At 48.9% G+C, this 23,086-nt stretch overlaps 1 protein-coding gene across 2 annotated transcripts in view; it reads right to left on the bottom strand.

Annotated features, from left to right (window-relative positions):
• MTOR (mechanistic target of rapamycin kinase) overlaps positions 1–23,086 on the bottom strand; it is a 126,279-nt gene that overhangs the window by 1,920 nt on the left and 101,273 nt on the right. For both annotated transcript variants that reach the window (XM_024125589.3, XM_055083778.1), the window contains 20 exons: positions 21,600–21,715; positions 20,393–20,510; positions 17,170–17,415; positions 16,420–16,520; positions 15,631–15,727; positions 14,608–14,706; positions 14,188–14,310; positions 13,811–13,993; positions 13,250–13,384; positions 12,856–13,030; positions 11,157–11,292; positions 10,387–10,534; positions 9,619–9,741; positions 8,309–8,391; positions 7,033–7,105; positions 5,975–6,049; positions 5,449–5,584; positions 4,719–4,784; positions 2,395–2,475; positions 2,042–2,122 (listed from right to left, as the gene is read on the bottom strand). In XM_024125589.3, the coding sequence (XP_023981357.1) occupies positions 2,042–2,122; positions 2,395–2,475; positions 4,719–4,784; positions 5,449–5,584; positions 5,975–6,049; positions 7,033–7,105; positions 8,309–8,391; positions 9,619–9,741; positions 10,387–10,534; positions 11,157–11,292; positions 12,856–13,030; positions 13,250–13,384; positions 13,811–13,993; positions 14,188–14,310; positions 14,608–14,706; positions 15,631–15,727; positions 16,420–16,520; positions 17,170–17,415; positions 20,393–20,510; positions 21,600–21,715 (2,395 nt within the window). The remainder of the gene's footprint in view (positions 1–2,041; positions 2,123–2,394; positions 2,476–4,718; positions 4,785–5,448; positions 5,585–5,974; positions 6,050–7,032; positions 7,106–8,308; positions 8,392–9,618; positions 9,742–10,386; positions 10,535–11,156; positions 11,293–12,855; positions 13,031–13,249; positions 13,385–13,810; positions 13,994–14,187; positions 14,311–14,607; positions 14,707–15,630; positions 15,728–16,419; positions 16,521–17,169; positions 17,416–20,392; positions 20,511–21,599; positions 21,716–23,086) is intronic.

Raw genomic sequence — 23,086 nt, 5'->3', positions numbered from 1 at the left:
CTCTTAATACATACTCGGCTCTGGAGGGTAGAGTGCTACGGCCGGCCGAGTTCAGGCGTGGCGAGGATCTGGCGATGGGCTTACGAAGACTCCTTCTAGTCCGTCATCATCCCTGAGTTGGGCAAGTGGCCGAGGAACCCGCTTCTTTTCCATCCTTCTAGCCTCCCCTTCGAGTCTTTCCTCCCGCAGGGCCGCCTCTCATCACACATTCATACTCTCCCACCTCACTCAGGCACTCAGCGCTGCCTGGCCGGCTTGCGCTGCTTCTCTGGCAACGTGCCTTCCCGTCTCCGCGAGGGCCACTCCGAGTCCTCTGCTCTCCGTGAACGTCCCAACCTCTCCTCTGGCTCCTCACCCTCATCGGTGCCCTCATCTCCCCCTCTACGATTTGATGGGCTCGCTAAATGCACAGTGTGTCGGGCAGTGCTCAAGGTGCTGGCTTCCTCTCCTTCCTTCCTGTTACCCCACAGAGCTGTCCCTCCTCCCATTTAAGGCTGAGATCACCTGCACGTTGCTCCACCGCCTGCTGCTTTCTTAGGAGCCTTACATCGACTCTCCTGCCTCTCACTCATATCTGCAAACGCTCCCCCTCACGTTCTCACTTTTTTTGTAAACACGTTCCTCTCCTACTGAAGGAAGAAAAAAAAGCCTCTCCAACTGCTCCTTCTCCAGCTTCATCCTCTCTCCTCCCTGCACAGCCAAACTTCTCGAGTTTCCAAACTTGTCTCCGTTCCCTCGCTTCTCTCTCTCGCTTCACAGTCCCTTCAATTGCTTGAGTCCGGCTCTCAGGCTCATCACAGCTCTCAGAAGGTCACCAGAGACTTGGAGCCACACTCGATCCCGCCCCACCCCTCACGCCCCATCATCCATCCTTCGGCTTTTACCTTCTGAACGGCTCTTGAATCCACCTCCGCTGCCACCCCTTTCTAATCAACTGTCCAGCCTGCATGAGTGCGGCAACTGCTGCCTTCCCTTAGCCCCTGCTCCACGCGTAGCCAGAGCAGGCAGGATTTCACAGTGCAAACCTGCCCAGGCCCCCCAACCCCTTAAAACCTTTCAGTGGTTTCCCACTGCCCAGAAGACATAGGATGAAAATACAAGGTCCTGTATGACCTGGCCCTGGCCTACCCAGAGTCAAAACATTTTGCACTGTGCTCCTCCCACCTTTCTCTGGGGCAGTTAAGGCTGGCAGGCTTTCGGACCTTTTTTCTTGCTATACTCCCTCCTACCCGAGGGCCTTTGCACATGCTGTTTCCTTTACCTGGAACAATCTGCCCTCATCAACTCCTCTTTCAGATTTTAAGCTCCTGGGTAGTTTGCTGAGGAAAGCTTTCCTGAACTCCTGAACTTAAACTCCCTGTTACTGGCATCACAGCCCCAGTCTCGCTTTCACTCACAACAGTATTCCTCTTTAGATTCTACGCCCCACGAAGGCAGGGAGGCTGCCTGTTTTTACCAACACCGTTTCTTCAGCATCTAGCACTTGTGGGTGCTCAATAAACCAGAGTGCCTTGACGACAAAGCTTATGTGCCAGGCCCTATGCTCAGTGCTGGGCCCCCCACGTCTCAGTTCATCCTCACCGCCTTCTGAGGGGTCTTTGGCCTCCCCGCCTCCCACCCCCAAGTCACACCATCTGATTAATGTGACAGGTCTCCTGTTCAAAAGTATGTGTTTCTCCCCTTCCATGCTCTCCACTCCATAACAGCTACCTGAGCACAGATGGGCAGTGAATCAAGTGGTCAGATTTGCTCTAATATCAAGCCATGATCATGAAAAAAGTTTTTCCTGAATTTGGCTGACTCTGGACCCAACAGAACTTTACTGTTAAACTTCGCTGTTAAAACAAGGTTAACAACCTTACCTAAAGAAAGTTTATTGGTCATTAGAGAATCAGAGAGGGTCCTTAACTGCTGGCCTCAGAGACGCTCCAGTTAGCAGCACAGGGTCCAAGTTTAGGCACCAACACCACCGGAAACTGGGCCAACCACCCACTAAAGGAGATTTTAAGTCCCTTTCAAGTAAACACATACACCCACTCACCAGTGAGCTTATCTCGAACTCGGTTAATAATTTGAATAGCTTTCTTATTTAGGGCCTCTGGTTTTACCAAACCGTCTCCAACTGGAATACACAAAAAGTAGAAATAACAGTAAGATTGGCTCATCACGACAGGTTCAATGGATGCCCCTGTTTTTCTCAAATATTCACTCTGTAAATGTTGAGTAATTCTTCTTCTTTGTCTATCTTTGTCCTCAGAATATAATGAGAAATTCACAGGGCCTTTTCTGCTCAAAGGCAGTTTTGTTGCTTCCTCTTACTGACCCGCATCATGGTGCACACAGCTGCTCTTAATGAGCTAGTCACTGGTGCAATTCCTCAGAGGTTGGACTTACTGAAAGAATGAATAGATTCTGGCACTGTAGTCCCCGTTTTCTTATGGGCTGGTTCCCCAAGTTCCACACCATCCAAAATTTCTAGGAGGAAAAAAATGAGTTAGCAGAAAATTCAAACACCAAGAAGCCACTGTTTCAAGGTATCAGCTCTAATTCTTCATGTACTATATTCCCTTTAACACCTGCCCTACCTATCTCAGAGGGGAAAGGAGAGAGGAAGTGTTATGTTACTCTTTATGTATTTAAAAGTTTTTAGTGAGTTCCTGGGTGGTCTAGTGTTTAGGATTCGGCGCCTCCACTGCTGTGGCCTGGGTTCAGTCCCTGGTCAGGGACCTGAGATCCCACAAGCTGCATGGCGCAGCCAAAAAAAAAAAAAAAGTTTTAAAATCTGCAAAGCATGAATTTGCAAACATACAGCATTAATAAAATGTTCTGACATACAGAATAGGATCACAAGTCAAAGATCCGGTAACAAAATGTGGCTGGACAAAAACTGGTAATAACATAAAGAAAACTAGCTTTCAGTGGGTCACACACATGACTGAAATGTTATTCCTTGGAGGAATTTATACATCCATTCTGGGGAGAAAAAGTCCACAAGCTTTAGGGTCACCCTCCAATGATTGTGGCCTTCAGGAGAGCAGTCTAGAATCAGAACTATGAAGTTATTTACACATTGTCCTTGGACATCACAGGCCTTCAAACTGAAGCTAGTAATAATAATACTTTTATTAATGAGTCCCTGGAACGTCATTAAAAAAAATTATTTATTTATTTATGGCTGCGTTGGGTCTTCATTCCTGCACGTGGGCTTTCTCTAGTTGCGGCGAGCGGGGGCTACTCTTTGTTGCGGTGCGCGGGCTTCTCACTGCGGTGGCTTCTCTTGTTGAGAAGCACGGGCTCTAGGTGCGCGGGCTTCAGTAGTTGGGGCACACGGGCTCAGCAGTTGTGGCTCACGGGCTCTAGAGCGCAGGCTCAGTAGTTGTGGCGCACGGGCCCAGCCGCTCCGCGCCATGTGGGATCTTCCCGGACCAGGGCTCGAATCCGTGTCCCCTGCATTGGCAGGCGGATTCTTCACCACTGCGCCACCAGGGAAGTCCCTGGAACTTAACTTTTAAGCCACATAAAAACAACCAGGTCCACCAGCACCTGGTGCCAGCAGAACAGGCTGTCCTAATTCCCCTCTGCAATAATGTATCAAGGAGGTGGACCCTGAGAGTTAAACCAGTATCACGTAATTGGGGAGAGGCCAGTCACCCAGACACCGTGGGTGATTCAGGTATTTATGGTATCCAGTGTAGCGTCCAAGCTATTCGTAGATGATACCAGTCCAGGATCCCAATTTCCTGCCGAGAACACTCTCTTCCTCTCTACACATCCAGATTCCATCCATCCAGTAAGGCTCAGCTGAAATTCCACCAGCCCAAGATCTCCCTAAACCACTGCAGTTCAGAGTGGTACCTCCTTTCTAAGGCCCACCATCCCTCTGTTACCAACCAAATCATGTGGTACCTGTGCAGGGCACTGTTCTCTGTATTATTTCATATGTACTCTGGTCAGTTCCATAATGGGATTGCGTCCTTCTTCAGGGCATTCTCGGTATCTCACACTCTTTTTGCACCTCTAAACGCTATTTGGCTTAGCTAAGTAACTAGTTGCAAATGTTCCAGAAGTATTTGTAGAGAATATTTTACTGTTATACACCCTGACAGTACTTCCCAAAGGATGACTGTGTAGGATGTTGTTAGATGTGGGGGTCAAAGGGTTGGGCTGAGGGTAGGGAGCAAAGGGCAAAGGGTAAACAAAGTTAAACATTTTTACTTTGAGAGGTCTCAGAGCATTTAATACACTGACCCTGTTCTGGCTCTTGGAAGGACATTATCTTCCTGGAACCCTGTTCTGTGGACCACATTCTTGGAAACAATGTTTCATGTGGTTTCCCAGCTCCTCAGGCAGCAGTGTGAGTACATTTCTGCTGCTTCCACCTTCCTATTTCTGAGCTATTAACAAAGCTTTAGGATTAAGGTATTATAGCTAGTAATTATCACAACCCAGGCACCATTAAAGGGCAGGCTAAATACAGGCTAATATTCAGACATACTTTTAATTATGTTTTTACAGATAGATTAAGATTGGATAGTTTGATCAAAATTTCTGAGCTTTTAGCTACCCACTCCTTCCTGAGAGGCATTAAATGAAACACACATTCGGTGCTTCCTACTTTAAGGCATGCTTCCTCAAGGCAGTGACAAAGCTCACCCTCCTCTAGAAACACTATGGACAGAAAAGGACAGAATCTGCAGCCCTTCAGGGGATGCGCCCACCTACTGACTGGCCAGCAGAGTAGGAATCTGTCCTCGTTCGTGATCGCTTGTTGCCTTTGGTATTTGCTAGGGAAAGAAAGAAAGGGAGAATTAAAAAGTGCTTCAAACTTTGACTTGAAAAAAACTTGATTGATATATTTTCTTATAATCATAAAAATATAATTTTCCCAAAAGCTATAACCCCTAAGACAGAACCAAAGACATACTACTCAGAGAAAACGGGTAGCTGTTAGCGCAGGTAGCCCATCCTGAGAGCCACTTTATATGGTTGAGCTGGATTCAGACAATGTAAACCAAACAACAAGGTGAAAGTATGACAAGCACAGTGGAAAAGACGCCTCTTATTAGTAAACACCTTCTAAGGAGGTAGGAAAAAAGAACAGACTGAGATATTGCTGAGACACCACAGCTGCTTGCATCTCCTGTCAAAATTCCATCTGCCACTCCACATGAAACCTGAACAAAAATGATTAGAGTACTGAATTTACCCTGAAAAAGGTTTCAGTTAGTATCTGAACTGATGACTGGAGTTTTCTGTCTTAGTTAATAAAAATACTTGAAATTCATTTCCAGCCACCAGAGCTGCTTTGTGAAAATGTAACGCAGTAGCCTAGTAATGTGTCTTGGGCTCCGCGCTTGAAGGGGGACAGGATCGTGAAATGGGATGGGTCAGATACTCCCACTTTGGGAGGGTGCGGACTCCAGTTCCCAGGCACTTGCTAAGACTCACTGTCCATCAGCCTCCAGTTCAGCAAGGGGTCGTAGACGAAGGCTTCCAGCACGGCCATGACGCTGTCCTTGTGCTCCCGAAGCACTTCCATCACTGTGTGGCACGTGATTCTGTAGTTGCCATCCAGGCCCGTGACCTGCAGACGGGCCAGAGCCATTCACCACAGAGGTCACCAACGCTGGCCCCTGAAGGCCTCACAACCGAAAGGCAGGCAGTCGAGGGGGCGTGTCACCTCCACTCAGGAAGACGACTTAGCCCATTACCGATGGGCCAGGCTGGGAATGTCTTCAGAGCCAAGGGTCAGGTCAGGACTGTGATTCATATGAAACAAGGTCTGGAGTAAAGGTTGGTGAGACTTTCAAAGACCGATCACTTCTAACACAATGGAAAATACCAGGAAACGACTACAGAATAACCTGGGCATTTGGGGAACTGGAGATCTAACAAGGAAGGACGTCTGTCCTCAGAGAGGGTTGGAACTGTATCGGTCCCACTTCAGATCAGCTCGTTACCAATATCCACTCACCTCCATAGCATTGGTCAACATTCTTGTTAGTCTAAACGGAATCTTCTCTGGGAATTTCTCTCTGGTCATAGCAACCTAAGGATAATAAAGGGAAAAACCAAGTTTTCCTCCGCTGAAGCCAGGGGCAGGCAGGTGGCTTTCCTTTGCATCACCAGCACCGACTTCAATTAGAGCACAGAAAGGATAGCAGCTTGAGTTTAGTGACGGGTCTTGTCACTGGGATCGAACAGACAACTAAAAATAAAAAAGAGAGGGTGGGGGAGAGGGGGAGGGGGAGAAATGGGGAGACGGGGAGAGGGAGGGTGGGGAGAGAGAGAGAGAGGAAAGAGAGAGGGAGAAAGAGAGAGAAAAAAAGAAAAAGACAAGTGTGCACCACGCCCAGGCCTTTGACCAGCAGGCCATGTCGAGGATAAGAGATTCCTCCAGTTAAAGAGGGTGTGTGGGGACCTCCCTGGCGGTCCAGTGGTTAAGACTTCGCCTTCCCCCCTGGCGGTACAGTGGTTGAGCCTTCGCCTTCCATTGCAGGGGGTACGGGTTTGATCCCTGGTAGGGAACTAAATCCCACATGCTTTGCGGCCAAAAAACCAAAACATAAAAAAAAAAAAAAAACAAACAAACCCAGAAGCAATGTTGTAACAAATTCGACAAAGACTTTAAAAATGGTTCACATCAAAAAAAAAAAAAAAAAAAAAATTAAAGTGGACTTCCCCGGTGGTCCAGTGGTTAAGACTCCGCGCTTCTAACGCAGGGGGCGTGGGTTTGATTCCCTGGTCGGCGAACCAAGATCCCACGTGCCGCGCGGAGCAGCCGAAAAGAAAAAAACAAACCAAGGAGGGTTGTGAACCGTGCCCCCCACCCCCCTTTTTCTAAGTCCAATTACGGCAAGTATCAAAGAGCATGGATTTCATTTGTTAGACTGATTTTCTATCACCTTGGTAGGAGAGGCAGGGGTGAGGATACTGCATTTTGGGCTTAAGTTTGCCTAAATGGTTGGAGGGGGGTGGAAAGTGGTCATCTGGGAAGGTGAGGTTACATGGTGTTCTGGAACGCGTGTTCACCTCAAAGCAGTCCCCAAAGTCAATGTGCAGGATCTTCCCGCTCAGCCGGTCCAGCATCAGGTTGGATGGGTGTCTTTGAGAAACAGAAGAGAGACCGGGGGAGGTCAAGAGAGCAGCACAGATGAACAAACCCCCAAGTCTGTGAGACTCTAGGCCAGGGGCTGGCAAACTACAGCACTCAGGCAAAATCTAGCAGCACCCCTCCAACTTTTGTAAGTAAGGTTTTACTGGAACACAGCCACACTCATTTGTTTATATATTGTTTCAGGCTGCTTTTTATGCTACAGCAGCAGAGATGAGTAGTTGTGACGGAGATCGTATGGCCAGCGAAGCCTAAAGTATTTATTATCTGGCCCTTTACAGAAAAAGTTTGCCGACCCCTGCCCTAGGGCTCAAATGAGAATTTATCTGTGTGAATCACAAGCTGCCCCATGATACCAAGACAATTTGCTTTCCCAAGGTCTTTGGTCACAGGATAAATGGTTTCTGGCAGTGCTGGCATCTCAGAGTGACAAGGCTCTATCTTCGCTACTCGGCACCTATCACAGGGTCTCATGTCCCTGAGCCAATTCAACAGGCATTTTACTAAGTTTTTTTTTTTTTTTTTGGATCTTAGTTCCCTGACCACGGATTGAACCGTGCCCCCTGCACTGGGAGCACGGAGTCTTAACCAGTGGACCACCAGGGAAGTCCCTCTGAGTTTTTTAAAAACAGGAATTTATTATTTCTGTGGGATAAAATTTTTTTCACTCTCAAATAATTGCACAAAACATGATCTCAGGAGAAGAACAGTAGACATCGGAATACTAGTTTTTTTTGTTTTTTTTTTTTGTTTTGAATTTCTGAACATTCCTAAACTACTTTTTCAGTCAGTACACTAGGATGAAATTTATTATGTAGGAATATCAGAAGGATCTACTTTGGTTGGTTTCAATTAAGGAAATAGAATTATTTATCTTAGCATGGTGGTGATTGATAAATGTTTATTGAATCAATAAAATCAACTGGATTTAATATGGGTTTTAATACATTAAACCAACCTATGGAGAAAGTAGTACCCTTGAACTATGGTTTTTCTTCTCTTTAGTTTGATGTGTTGTTCTGTTGGCATGGACAATAAATAGGGGACTAAGGTTGATGCCCCAAAAAGTGCCTAAAGTACAAAATACAAATATTTACCAAATGGTCATAAATCTCACTGGAAAACAAAATGAAGCCATTCAAGAAAACTACAATGGCTACAAAATGAAGCCATTCAAGAAACAAATTCACTCACCTATCGCCCAGGCCCAAAATATACCCAACCATGGACATGACCGCTAAAGAGCGGGTGTAATTGGTTCTTCGATCAAACCACACCTAGAACACAGGAGCACACATGAACCAAGGCTCTGGAAGCTAACTTGTTTCAACATAATTATACCCCAATCAGTTGTTTGCTTACAGTCCATCAATAACCGGTTAGAACGTATAAGGGAACCAAAATCACATTCATAATTACAGAGATAAACTATGCTCAGAATCAACTTAATTAGAAATGTGCAGAACTTAGATGAATAAATAAATTAAACTTTGCTTAGAAATATAAAGACTTGAGTAAATGAAAATATCCATTTAAGGATATCCACTTAAGATTGAAAAGATGTAATGTCCTCCCAGATTATTTAGTACACTTAATGTAATTTCAATAAAAATTCATTGGCACGTTTTTGGGGGACCTTGACAAAATGATCCCAAAATTTATCTGGAAAAAAACTATATGTAAATAGCCAATGAGAAGAGACTTGTATTAACAGTGGGATACTTGAGGAGAAACAGGCAGAAAGATCAATGAAATAGAAATTCTAGAAAGAAATCCAAAGGCATATAAGAATTTAGTATAAAATAAAAACTGACTCTTTTAAACAGTGGTGAAAGGATGGATGATTTGGTAATACTAAAATATTGCTTAATCATCTTAAAAAAATAAAATTTATGCCCTAACTTTAAATTCCAACTTGGGTTAAGGATTTAAATGTAAACACAAATCTTTTTTTTCCCCTTGTGATAAGAACTTATGTAATTTACTCTCTTAACATCTTTTATATTTATCATACAGCAGTATCATATCACATCACAAATCTTATAATTAGTACAAGAAAAGATATGTAATCTTGAGGTGGAGACTTTCTAAATATAAAGCCAAAGGTAGACTTTAAAGAAAAGGATTAAAAATCTATTAACTCCTAACATTTAAAAATGCACATCAAAACAAAACAAAAATTTCAAACCGAGAAACATACTGTTAACAAAATTGAAGAACCAAATGAATAGGAAATTTATAATACATATGAAAAAGATTTAACAGCCTTAATAAAATCCTATTGTAAAGCAATGGTTGAAGCTTGAAACCACTAACTACTGCTAGACTGCGTGGCTCGCCCATTCAATTTCTGCTCTAAAAGACTGCCCATCATCCACAGCTAATCATTACAGAGACTCGTCCACCAGGTGCACAGGAACAAACGAGAAAACCATTCCTGCCCGGAGGGGGTGCACCAAAGGGCAGCGGCACGGGTGGGGTGGGGTGGGGGAGGGGTGCCGTACCTCGGAGCTGGGGCTCTTCAGCCACAGCAGCTTGGCCAGGTCGTCGCCCGCCGTGTTGTTGACGGCGTGCTCAAACACCTCAACCTTCTGCATCAGAGTCAGGTGGTCGTAGTCCGGAGCCATCTGCACCGGGACGCAAGGGTTGTGAGGGAGCGGCCTGAGACAGGCAGCTCACACCCAGGAAGAAACAAGGCTCTGTGGCCAGGCACGGCTGGGTTCTGATTTCCCCCGCACCGCCAAAAGGAGAAGGGAAACAAGGAAAAGCAGTGGCCACTCTAACCCAATGACCAGAGGAAGTGCCAGGGGGTCAGGGTAAAACGGGCCTTGCCTCAGTACCAGCCTACCGGTATGAACGAGAACACTGCAAGGTTCAAGGTTTTGGGTAACAAACAATTCTCGTTCTCCTCACTCACACACCTACTAAGCGTCACCTCCCCATACGGCCAGTCAGTGCTCTGTATACACTATTAGCATTCAGTAGATACATGTTGCCTGATAAATAATGCTGTCCAGTCTCACGGAGGGTGATGGAAACCTAATTTCTTAGGTTTCCAGAAGGGCTTTAGGGTCCTTCTGTTTCTCACAGAAGGTTATCTGCTTTAGGACTCACATCATTAATCCTTCGTCAACAGCTAATTCCCTCAAATAGATTTTTCAGTGATGGACACGTATAGGAGAACGAGAAAAGCAGCTTTGTACAGATTCCCTGACTGGTGAGTTTTGCCTCGGAGACATTAAAGGGTTGGGCCTGGCAGACTCAGCACATACCCGCAGCATGATGCGATGCTCGATGTTGAGAAGGATCTTCTTTTTCTCCCTGTAGTCCCGGATGAGGGCATGCAGCGTGTCACAGTGGGGGACCCAGCCGATGAGGCCCGAATTGGTTGACAAGGGAATGACAGCGTATCTCTGGATGCTAAAACCCACGGGGAAGCAGGGTCATTGAGCAGAAAACGAAGTAGAACTTTGATCCACTCACGGCACACGCAAACTGGCTTTAATGAACCCGCCGGCACAGGGCTATTGTGGGGTGTGTGATGAGGGATGTTTTGTGAAGGATAAAGCATCACACAGAGTCAGGGGGCAGATGGTGTGAAGGCACCACCCGCCTTCCCAAGCTGTCTAACAAACTCACTCCTTTGGGGGAACAATCCCGTGATTATTTCTAAGCCTAAAATAACCTCCCCACTTAATACCTATGTTCTTAACAGAAAGAGGAGTAAGAGAACACTGAGGACAGGAAGGACGTGGCAGGGCTGTCATCCTGTAAGGGTAGAACACATTGAATTTGTGGAATCTCCAGTCTAAAGCCCACAAAGTGTTCCTTGCTGAATCCTCTAGAGGTTATCAAAGGCATTTCCCATGAGAGTACTCTAAAAAACCTGGAGAGTTTTTCTCTTTGACGCCTTGGCTATTGATGACTTCCTGTCAGGTATGTAATTATTCATTTGGCAAAGGTACCTGACTAGCTGGAGAGATGTTAAGACATAACTAGAAGACTTCCCAGACCAGCGCCATTTTCACGGCATCCTGCATACCTGAGATTTTTCCGAAGAGACGTTGGGTCATTGGCCAGAAGGGTGTTGACCAGGCCGAAGAGCTGCATCACTCGCTCGTCCTGCCGCAGATCTTCATGGCCCTTCAGGAGGAAGACAAACTCGTGCCCGTTGCTGCCTGGAAAGAATGGGGGGAGCGGTCAGCGAGGATCAGAGGCTCTCCATCCCACTGGCTGGTGGACCACCACTGCATTCACAAGTCTGTGGACACATAACTCACCCAGTCATACTGTCCCTACAAACAGAAGAAACACTCCCTAGAACGGATGAAAAGAATGGCCCTCCTGGGCTTCCCTGGTGGCGCGGTGGTTGCGCGTCCGCCTGCCGATGCAGGGGACGCGGGTCCGTGCCCCGGTCCGGGAGGATCCCACGTGCCGCGGAGCGGCCGGGCCCGTGAACCATGGCCGCTGGGCCTGCGCGTCCGGAGCCTGTGCCCCGCAACGGGAGAGGCCACAGCAGAGGGAGGCCCGCACACCACAAAAAAAAAAAAAAAAAAAAAAGAATGGCCCTCCTGTTAATGGTCTCCCCAATGAGATGTTGTTCAAATCAACATACATAAAATTTTTTAAAAACTCTGTCTTCGAGGGCCAGGAACAAGTCTGCACAAAGATGGTCACTCTACATGTCCCCTCCCCAACCCACTTTCTGTCCTTCTCTGTCCTGCTCTGACCCGAGAAGCCTGACCCCTAGAGACCACATCCCCTGGGCTCCCCTGTGTGCTTGGCCAATGGGGGCAGTGGCAGGAGGTCAGAGGGCGGGGAGAGGGAGAGTCAGGGTACTTGCCCCTGACAACTGGCCAGGCTACGATTCTGGAACTAGCTCCCTCCCGCTGTCTGAGCCACGGCTTCTAGGGGACGGCCTCTCTTTCCAGGTTCCAGCCCTTGCCGGGCTCTGTGCCCTCTTCAGGCTGGAGGCTGGGGGTGAGTACTAACTCCACACTACCGGCTCTCTACTCAGCCACACCTCCGAAAACAGTCCTTCGGTCAAGTCTCTTTAATTAGACGCTGCTGAAAGCTGACCAACACGTGTTTTAGTATTAGAAAAGGCCAGCCCATGGAGAGACAGTAACCCGTGGACCACCATTTGCTGCTGCCGGTGAATAATCACTGTTTAAAACACACGAGCACTGTTAAAGGCAAGAGAGCTGAGAGTGCCAGCGGAGCACTCAGGCCTCCCGAAACCACACCCCCTAGGTAACAAACCTCACTGTTTGAACTGATTTCTACTTCAGTCTGTTCACTTTACACAGCACTTCCCACAAAGAGAGAACGTGAGAGTAAACAAGGACACTCAAGCCCGGTGCCCTTCCTTCGACGTGGCCTGTCACGTGCCGTGCTTGCATCCGGGGCCTCCTCCTTGCCTCATCAGCTCCCCGACAGCTGCCCACCCACCCATCCTCCACATGCAGTCCTTCACAGCTCCCTTCCACCTCTTCTGGGGAGGGGGCGGGGGGGAGAGTGTTCTGCTTCACTTAAGTAAGCACAGCTGTATGAATCAAGGAGGGGTCCCAGGGAGGAGGCAGTAAGGAGAAACCCACTTCCCTACTCGGCTCTCAATAAACAGAAGAAAGATTAGTCGTGTGGACAGCAAGCAGTCGTTTCAGGAGAGGAGAGGGGTCTGCCAGGGTGGGAGGGAGACTTGGGTCCTTACCCGAGTCTCGGGTCCACACGATGGTCCTTACCCATAAGCGTCAACTTCCGGGGCCTCTGCTTGGACGTGATGACTTGTAGAGATGGTGCAATGGACTGAATGCGAATGATCGGCTGGTTGGGGTCGTATGTTCCCGGCACAGCCAATTCCAGGTCCCGGCACATCAGAAGTTTTGGGGACACGTACTGCAGCTCTAAGGATGTGAGCTGTGAATAATTACCACAGGGTTTAGTTTTCTGCCTCAAGGAGGAATTTAAATGCCATTTCAGTATTTTTCAATGGGTTGCTAATAGCGATGGCTTGTCCCGCAGTCTGCAGGTAGAAGTGGAACCAGGTGCTGGGGGGTTAGCGTTAGAATGTTCACAGACAATGAAACAGAAAGGACTATAATGACCGTTAACCCTGCCGGAGCCTCAACGTCCTACCTGAGGCAGCTGCTTTGAGATTCGTCTGAACACGTGGTAATAGAGGTCCCAGGCTTGGGTGAGGTCCTTGACATTCCCTGATTTCATGTACTTCCTGCACCACTCTTGGGCCTCCATTAAATCTCGACCATACGCCTGAGAGATTGGAATGGAGGGGAAATTTGCCAGTTGTCATTTGCGTTGACGGAGCCACAAGGCTGAGTCACCAAGCAGACAGCAGAACTCCTCGGAAGCGCACCCCGGCCAGAAGGCACTGGCCTGGATCGCTCAGCAGGGAAGCCTGGCAGTATTCCAGCCCCAAAGTCCCCACCTCAGGATGGCTTCTCAGGTAAAGGAAGTTTGGAAGAGAGACGAGATGGCCTCGTGAGGAATCCCATAGTTTTCCAATTAAAGTTTCGGGAGGGTTCTTGTAACTTAGTGACAAATAAATTTCTGGTGTTTTGTACCCTATGACCTCCCTCCATCAGAATACATTTTCTTCAAGTCAGTAAAGAGGTTAGAGGGAAAGGCGTCTGCAAAAGGCTCTGGAGTCCCGTCAGCTGACGCTTTTTCATCCCATACCTGGTTAAAGGATGTTTCCTTCAGAGTCTGGGGTCCCCGCTCCATCATAGCATGCAGGGGCTCCAGCACCTCGAACATGCCTTTCACGTTCCTCTCCCCAAAGTACAAGCGAGATGCCTCTTCCAGGCCTTCGTGCCACATCTCATGCCAGAGAATGGCCACTCGGATCAGCTCCTCACTCACCTGGATCAGAAAGGGAAGGAGGGAAGCACCAAGGATAAGCTAAGCTCAGGAAGGCCTGTCTCGGAGAAACAGAAGGTACTCTTTCTGGCAGCCAGAGGGAGGACGCAGCCCTGTCATGAGGAAGAAAGACAATCTCACTCAAGACCTCTGCTCGGTGACCAGAGGCTGTGAAATCCGCCCCGGCCCTGACTCACCATCATGGCCTGTTGCACCAAGGTGTTACTGTGCTCGCACATGTTCTTCAGAATCTTGTTGGCCGCATTGTGACGGGCTGTGGTGGTAGACTTAGAAGCCACCGTCAGCGGGTAGATGAGGGCCTGAAGCAAATACAGAAGGAACATTTGCAAACTCGTGTGAAAGGAGGATGACAAGAATATGATACCGACACTCGTCTGAGTCTACCAGGCAGCGGCGATACGATTTTGGTGGGGGTTCTTTTCTCCCCGGAAGGCCCCTGGGTCCCAGAGCCTGCCAGCTGGGCAGGCCCTCCCGGGGGCAGGACAGGACGCTTAGCTCCCGGTTGCACTCGCATCTCTAGAGCAGCTTTAGGAAAGGCTGACACCAAATCAGAAGGTCAGCAGTTAGATGAGAAACTGCCCCGGGTCTCCACGTACCTGGGGGTGGTACCGACCAATGTCTGTGAGAAGCTGGTGAATGAGACGTCCCACCAAGGGCCTCGGTGTATCAATTCTCGCAATGAGCTGAGGTATAACCTGATATTCAGAAAGACACAGTGTGCAGCATGAGATGTGGATACAACTCCAGTTATTCTTCTGAGCCACAAACAGCTCTTACGACTTGTTTGGTAGACGCTGTTGGGCTTGGAAATGGTTCATTCTCTTCAGTTCTCTAAAAGGAACTGAAGAAAATATGGAGTCTTGACCTTGGGGTCGATCCCTGCTTCCTCACCACTGTAGAGCACATGCTTCCTGGCTACTCTCAACAGTGTATGATTCTAAGAGGAGACAGACGAGGAGCAAGATCTGACCCATCCCCATCTGTAACCAAGTGTCCTCCCCTGTAACCAAGTGTCCTCCCCTGTAACCAAGTGTCCTCCCCTGTAACCAAGTGTCCTCCCCTGTAATCAAGTGTCCTCGCCTGCAACCAAGTGTCCTCCCCTGTAATCAAGTGTCCTTGCCTGCAACCAAGTGTCCTCACCTGTAACCAAGTACCCTCTCCTGTAACCAAGTACCCTTACCCATGACCAACTGTCCTCACCTATAAACAAGTAGCCTCACCTGTGACCAAGTGTCATCACCTGTAACCAAGCAGCCTCCCCTATAACCGAGTACCCTCACCTGTAACCAAGTGTCCTCCCCTGTAACCAAGTGTCCTCCCCTGTAAATCAAGTGTCCTCGCCGCAACCAAGTGTCCCCGCCTGTAACCAAGTACCTCACCTGTAACCAAGTATCCCTACCTGTAACCAAGTACCCTCACCTGTAACCACGTACCCTCTCCTGTAACCAAGTACCCTTACCCATGACCAACTGTCCTCACCTATAAACAAGTAGCCTCACCTGTAACCAAGTGTCATCACCTGTAACCAAGCAGCCTCACCTATAACCGAGTACCCTCACCTGTAACCAAGTGTCCTCACCTGTAACCGAGTATCCTCACCTGTAACCAAGTGTCCTCACCTGTAACCAAGTGTCAATCTGGATCGCTTTCACCCCTTCCACTAAGGCTTCATTTACATCTGGCCAGTGACCATAATCAAACCATAAGGTGAGGACTCTGGAAAAGAAAAATGAAAGTCATAGAAAATTTAATTGACCAGCTTTTGTCTGTCTTTTCATCTTCAAGACTCTTGGGAAGAGAACTGGCAGAATTCCAAATCAGTGGCTCTCCAACGTGTTTGGTCTTGGGACTGCATGGGAGCGGGTGGGTGGGGATGGCCAGCGGCGCTCGGCCAAACACAGGAAGATCATTCCAAGTGAATGATTATTTCATTCCAGGTAACACAGTGGGGTCACCATGGCATCAGCTCATAACTCTAATAGACGAGCCCATGGATAAGCTTTGCATGTGCAGCAAGAGTCGCCTGTAGCACAGCAGCAACTTGGAAACCTGGCACTTAGCTGGTGGAGACCCCCAAACGCAGGAGGGCTGGTCACTTAGAGCCTCTGGACTGGCTGGCCTGTGCCATTTGTTTAGGCCTCTCAGAGTTGCCTCCAAAAGCTGAAGGAATTTCAGCGATATTGTGAGAAACAGCTGGGTTTCTTCTTCCTACTAACAAGCCACACACGGGCAGTCCTTGGGCCACTGCTCCCTCCTCTTTGCAGATTTCACCCACACAGGTGGGGCGTGGTCAGCTGCGACTCTGAGACGTGCTCATCGGGGTGGGTAGGGAAAGCGGACTTTATGTGTGACTTCTGAGACCTGCCATCCACATGGCCCACCAGGGCTTCCCTTCCTTTCCCTGATACCTGAGCGTGTCCTGGAGGTTGTTGCCTCGTGACAAAGAGATGGATCGGAAGAAGCCCTGGACAGCAGGGACGGTGTACATCAAGAGGGTTTTGGACAAATCCTGTTGGAACACACGTATGTTAGTGACCCTCTTGCCTCAGCTCTCTCATCTATAAAATGGGCATAACAGCATACTAAATAGTATCCACGTCAAAGAGTGGTTATGAGGGTTAGATCAGCTAATACACAGAAAGCCTTTAGATCAGCACCTGGCACAGAGCAAGGACTCAGGCAATGGTGCCGTAACTGTTACTATCTTGGGCTAACGGTGGCTTCCTGAACAGGGTGGCAGAGGAGGTGGGGCTAAGGCCCTGAACATGATGGTCAGCTGCCCCAGGCCCTGAACCGAGAGCCTCAGGGGAGGTGGAAGGGGAGCGAAAAAGACAGGGGATGGACTCTGCCGGTCTCTGTGCTCCGAGTGGGCCCGAAGATGTGCAGGCTGCCTTCACACGGGTGCAGAGCATTAGGAGAATGAGCTCAGTCGCATGGGAAGCATGACTGAGGACCTCATTCTTCAGCACAGGGGCTACGTCAGTTCCCCAAACCCAAATATATAAACAAAAGTACTGTCTCAAACAACGCCGATGGCAAACCATGTTTTCTGGCTTCAACCACAGCTTCAGAGTAGGGCCTCAGGCTCCTATCAGCCTCCATCCCTCAGAGCGCCTGGTGCCTGGGTCAGTCCTTGACGGGGGAGGAAGGAAGGGTACCTCAGTGACCTTCTTCTGCAGAGGAGATGGGGTAGGGCTGTTCTCAGTGCTCTCAGCCTCGCTCTCGCTGTTACTACCCTCAGTGCTGGTGGCAGTGGCCGTGGCCGCCGTGGTGGCGGCAGTGGCCACGTTGGTGATGTTGGCCCCGCTGGCGTGACGCAGTTTCTTCTTCTCATCGCGGGCTTGGTTCTGATGTTTGTAGTGGAGCACAGCCTCGAAGTTCATCACAGCCCACGCGTGCCAGGCCTGCGGGCGGGGACGAGAGGACAGACATCGGGGCTGTGACATCAGCAGGGGCAGGAAGCTCAGGCATCAAGGGCCTTGAGGGGCGTAAGCCCACAGCTGAGGAAGAGTGCGGGCCGCCCTTTCTTCTCAGTGGTCAGTAGAGCAAATCCTCACTTCATGGAACACTGGGGAAGGGGGCATTTTACTAAATCCAATGCGATTCTTTCGTTCTGTGGTGCATCTGCTGTATCGGGGGCTGTGGGGAGTGCCGTGGGCGGGGCGGGGCGCACATGAGGAGGAACAAGCTATGGGCCTTGCCTCAGGGACCTGCTAACCTAGTAGGGTAGGCTACTCAAAAACCTAAAGACAGGCAGAATGCGACCGGGGCAACGAGAGACAGACAACGGGAATGCCAGGGACGGGCGGGCAACGCGTCACAGAGAAGAGACTGCGGTGGGTCTTGAGCAGCCTTAGATGGGCAGGGACGGCACAAGAGGGCGGCAGGGAGGGCGTCCTGGCAGAGAAGGAACAGGGACAGAGATGCAGGCTGGGCAAGCACGGCACAGTTCACAGGAAACAAGCAGACAGATGTGACTGAAGCTTAGGGCACACGCAGGAGAGCAGTGAGGGGGAGCCCAGCAAGGCGGCAGCCTCAGACCACGGAGCGGCTGGCATGTGAGACCAAGGACGTCCCATCTCATTCTGTAGGAAATGGAGTTTTTAAAGCTGAGTTAAAAGCTGGGCTTCAAACATTCCTTTGGCAGCAGATATAAAACAGATTATTTAAGAGGGCAGAGGTTCAAGGGGTGAGGGTGAAGGTCTTAACCAGGCCAGAGGACAGTGGGGAAGGGGACACACTGAGAGCACAGGACCACCACGGAGGGTGACTCTTGGTCATCGTTCGTCCCTCGCACCTGGCTCGGGGCCTGTCAGAGAGCCAGCGCTCAGCGACTGCTTGCCAGAAGAAGCCTCTGGTGCTAACCATTCACACCTCTGAGGCTTTGAGCTGCAGTGACGCTATGGAATAGCATTGCCTGGTGTACAGAGTGTGAGGGAGAGTTTGATTTGGGACCTGGTAAGTTTGCAGTGATAGGAGGACATTAAATATTCCACTCATTGGGCTTCCCTGGTGGCACAGTGGTTAAGAATACTCTGCAAGTGCAGGGGACACAGGTTCGAGCCCTGGTCCGGGAGGATCCCACATGCCGCAGAGCAGCTAAGCCCGTGTGCCATAACTACTGAGCCCGCGCTCTAGAGCCCGCGAGCCACAACTACTGAGTCCACGAGCCACAACTACTAAGTCCACGAGCCACAACTACTGAGCCTGTCTGCGCCCAGGACCCACTGCTCGTTCAGTCTTCCTGCGGTCGGCCCTCTGTCCTGAGAGCAATGGTCTCACAGTCTGCACCGGAGCACACGGGGACAGTTTACTGAGCTGGGCAGCTGTCACTACTGCCATGTTTTGGAACATTTCCATCACCCCAAAATGTCCCTCACACCCTTACCTATCACTCCGTCCCCTCGCCAGCTCCTGACAACCAGGAACCCACTCTCTGAGTCTGTGGATCCTGTGCTCTAGAGCCCGTGCTCCGCAACAAGAGAAGCCACCGCAGTGAGAAGCCCGTGCACAGCAACGAAGAGTGGCCCCCGCTCACTGCAACTAGAGAAAGCCTGCGTGCACCAACAAAGACCCATCACAGGCAAAAAAAAAAAAAAAAAAAATCTACTCATAGTTGGACTTTCTGGATAATCAGTAAATTCCTTTGCATCCCTTGCTAAAAACCTTTCCTTAACATCGAAGTGTCCATTTCTCCAGCTAAGCAGAGTAGATTGATCATAATCAACCTCTATTTGATGAATAAGAATCCTACAATGACCCAAGTTCAGTTTTCCCATACTTTTGTTGATTCGACAAATACCTCTTATATATGTACTATGAGCTGGGGGTCCCGCTGAACAAGACAGAAAGAGTCCTGCACGCACATGGGACTAACATACACCACTGATGGTAGAAGACAGTATACACCCAAAAGGGCCCATGCTAGGAAAAAACTAAAACTAAAAGTCCTGGAGCCAGTTTTTTACTTGTGATTTGTTTTTTTCTGAAAAGCTGAATGAAGAAAAGTAAACTGGTTAGGACACAGTTCTAATTAGTAAGGTTCCAACTAACCAAGGGTTCACTGGACATATTCTTCCAGCCTCAGACTGAAGCTGTCCTAGAGAGAATAATTACTGCTGCTTTCACAAAATGAGCATTTTTCAGATCAGACTGAAGCATGCTTAAAGCAGCATTAAGAATTTCGTTGTACATGTTTCTGTGGTCTCCAGATGCAGGTTTGGATCCCAGAGGGATTAATTCACACAGTATCAGCCGGTTAAGGAGATACCGGAGAGAAATGGAGGACACCTGCCACACCACGTAGCTCTTACCAGGAGGCCCCTCAGAAAAGAGAGAAAAAACATGAGAATGTGTGCTCTCACCAAAGACGTATACGCCCAAGACTCAGTTCTCTCCCAGTCAATCGCATCTTTTATACATTTTCTAATTCTGTTTATCTTCTTGAAAAATTTCCTATGATATAACAGGATGTTACCCGGAGCTTTCCAATAAAAACAGAAAGTTCAGTTCTTAGATGAGGAGCAGAAAGGGATGGGAATCAGAAAGAGGCTGGGAAGGAACAGATGACCCAAGGGGAGATAAAAGTCCCGGAAACGAACCATGTGTCCAGATGCTCTAGGAAAACAAGCCGCTAAGTCTGTAAGACAACAGCATCCCCGGAGCCACGCACACACTCACGGTATAAGTATTTTTCAAGTCAAAGAATCTATCAATTAGACGTGGAAAGGGCCTCTAACAAACTGGCTCGCAGCACTCAAAGAAGCCAATTCGCGGTATCAGACCAGGCCACCAAGGCCTTGCTGTAAAGCACGAGCCACTGGGGTGCACAGGCAGGCGGGCATCTGGAGGAGGCAGCGGGAGGTTCCCATCTCTGGTTACCTTGTACCAGCTGCGGTCGTGCTCCGTGGCGGCGCTGTAATACTGCAGGACTTTGGGGATCGTGCTCTCGTTGATGCCCTGCAGGTTCAGCTGCCACTCCCCGAGTTTCAGGAAACATCTGAAAACAGAGAAACAAGCCCCCAGGTTGCCCCCTCCTCAGAAGAGCCCTTCCAAGGAGAACAATGAATTACATCGCAGGAGCACAAAAGCCTCCCTGATATTTATTCCTCCCCTCGGGAAGCAACAGGAGGGAACCATCAGAATTCTTAGCCGCGTGAAAGGAAAAAGACAGGCTTTGGGGAAAGGGATGGTCTCTTCTTCTTGCCCTCTGTCTTTCAATGCTAGCATAAACCAGGTACCTGGCACGCGGAGGTCTGAATGGATCTATCTCCCCCAAATTCATCATGGTGGGTGGCAGCTGTTGAGAGCAATTTTTCTTTTGATTGCTATATGGCTTCTCCCTTACTTTTTCCTTCTCCTCCATTTTTTTTTTTTTTTTTTTTTTTTCCCCGCGGAATGCGGGCCTCTCACTGTTGTGGCCTCTCCCGTTGCGGAGCACAGGCTCCGGACGCGCAGGCTCAGCGGCCATGGCTCACGGGCCCAGCCGCTCCGCGGCATGTGGGATCTTCCCGCACCGGGGCACGAACCCGTGTACCCTGCATCGGCAGGCGGATTCTCAAACACTGCGCCACCAGGGAAGCCCCCTTCTCCTCCATTTTTGATATGACAAAATTAACAGCTAACGTTTTACTGATTGCTACGCTATTCCAGGTTCTGTGCTAAAGGCTTGATGTATTCTTTCCATTAATCCTCACACCATTTCATTCCACCCTAGGAAAAAGGAGCTCTCACTAACCCCTCTTTATATAACGAGGAAACCGAGGCACAGAGAGGTTAAGTAACTTATCTAAAGTCACACATCAAATTAGCAGCATATCTGGCAGTAGCAGCGTATCAAACTCTAAAGCCAGACACCAGGAGAACGGCACACAGGTGCTCCTGGGCTGCTGGATCCTGGGAAAGTTAAGCGGCAGAGATTTTGGGGTAGCGTGATTCGATGGCTGCCTGGGACCCCTACTGGAAAAGGTGAGAGAGATGTAAGCAGCCGGCTGCTCCGGGAGCCTGGAACCCAGCGGCCCTTGCAGCAGAGGCCGCCGTGCGACGGGGCAGGGCCGGCGTGCGACGGGCCCGGCCGTGGGGAGCTCACCGGGCCATAAGCTTGTGCAGCTCCTGCTTGTGCTGCTGGTCCTCGGTGGCGATGGCGTGCTGGGCTTGCTGCTGCACGGTCTGAACAAAGTGCTGCATGTGCTGGAAGGCATCGATCTGTAGCAGGACAAAGGCACAGGGAACCACTTGGCATTGGGCCCAACCTCAGGGGTCAGGAACTGCTGTTCACAGGCACCTGAGCCAACCCTCTCCCAACGGAACACCCTAGAACACAGGGTGAGGACCCCGTAGGATGGAGGACCGGGGTGTGATGCTGAGAGATGGCTGGGCTTTTCAAGAAGATTCATATTTTTTCAACTCAAGTCTTGGCTCTCCTTGGCCAACTGTAATTACAAGTCTAATAAGCCTTAGAAAAACTACTCGCCTGACTAACCCAAAAAACAATTCATATGAAGTAATCTCAAACGACTGCTTACTTCACTATCAATATCTTGCCCTGGGGGCAATCAGGCTTATGGGGACTTGTTTCAGGCTAGTAAAACTTTAGCATGTGTTTAAAACACTGTGGTACCTTGGACACTAGCATAGCAAAAATTACAGTTTAAAAAAATGTGATAGATCCCGTGATAAATCACAATGGAAAAGAATATGAAAAAGAATGTATATATAACTGAGTCACTTTGCTGTACCGCAGAAATACAACATTGTCAATCAACTATATTTCAGTAAAATATTTTTAAAAATCTGACAGAACCCTCAGCACCCAAATAGAACAGAGAGATGGGGTGAGGCCCCTCATACATGCAAGTGGCAGGGCGGGGGACACTAGCCAAGCAAACATTTAGTTGAATAGGGTGGCTCAGGAGCAAACTCTGCAGAGCGCCCTCCAGCAGTTACGTCTCTTCACTCCATGTGACTTTATACAAAGTGAACAGAAGGCATCTGGGTTGTAACAGACAGCGGAGCCAGGGCAGAGCAGGGCAGAGGCAGAGATCTGAGAGTCGGTTACAAGCCATTTGTGTAAGCCTGCCATGTCCACACACACCAGCATCGTGATAAATGTGAAAAAGAGAATATGTGTTCTTTGCTATAGAAAAGGAGAGAAAAAAACCCAACACTTCAAATAAATGTCAGAATGACTTCCTTACTGTAAATCATGTAAGTCTTTTTCTTTTTCTTTTTTTGAATAGAAACATGTCAGTAATGATGGCCCTGAAGGAAAATTGAAACTCCCTGGCTTGGGGGCCAGGACCAACCTCAGATACTTCTAATATATAAGGAATTAATTAATTAATTACTCGGCATCGAGAGGGCTTAAGCCAGAGGCAGAATGACGTGACAACGATTTACCAGGCAGCTAATCCACGCACGAGGGCAGGGCAGACACACAGAGGTTCTAACAGTTACCGAGACACCTGTCTCCCTCAGACATCTGCCTTCAGAGCTCCACTCCTCACCAGTGGCTTTGAAAAATGAGCTACATTAGCATCTCACACCTGGGAAGTGATCAGTGTTCCTTTAGTTTTT

The sequence above is a fragment of the Physeter macrocephalus genome, chromosome 3 (genome assembly GCF_002837175.3).
Source record: "Physeter macrocephalus isolate SW-GA chromosome 3, ASM283717v5, whole genome shotgun sequence".
In the NCBI taxonomy this organism is placed as follows: Eukaryota; Metazoa; Chordata; class Mammalia; order Artiodactyla; family Physeteridae; genus Physeter; species Physeter macrocephalus.
The sequence above is the reverse complement of the archived record's forward strand: the minus strand, read 5'-3'. Positions and strand labels throughout refer to the sequence as shown.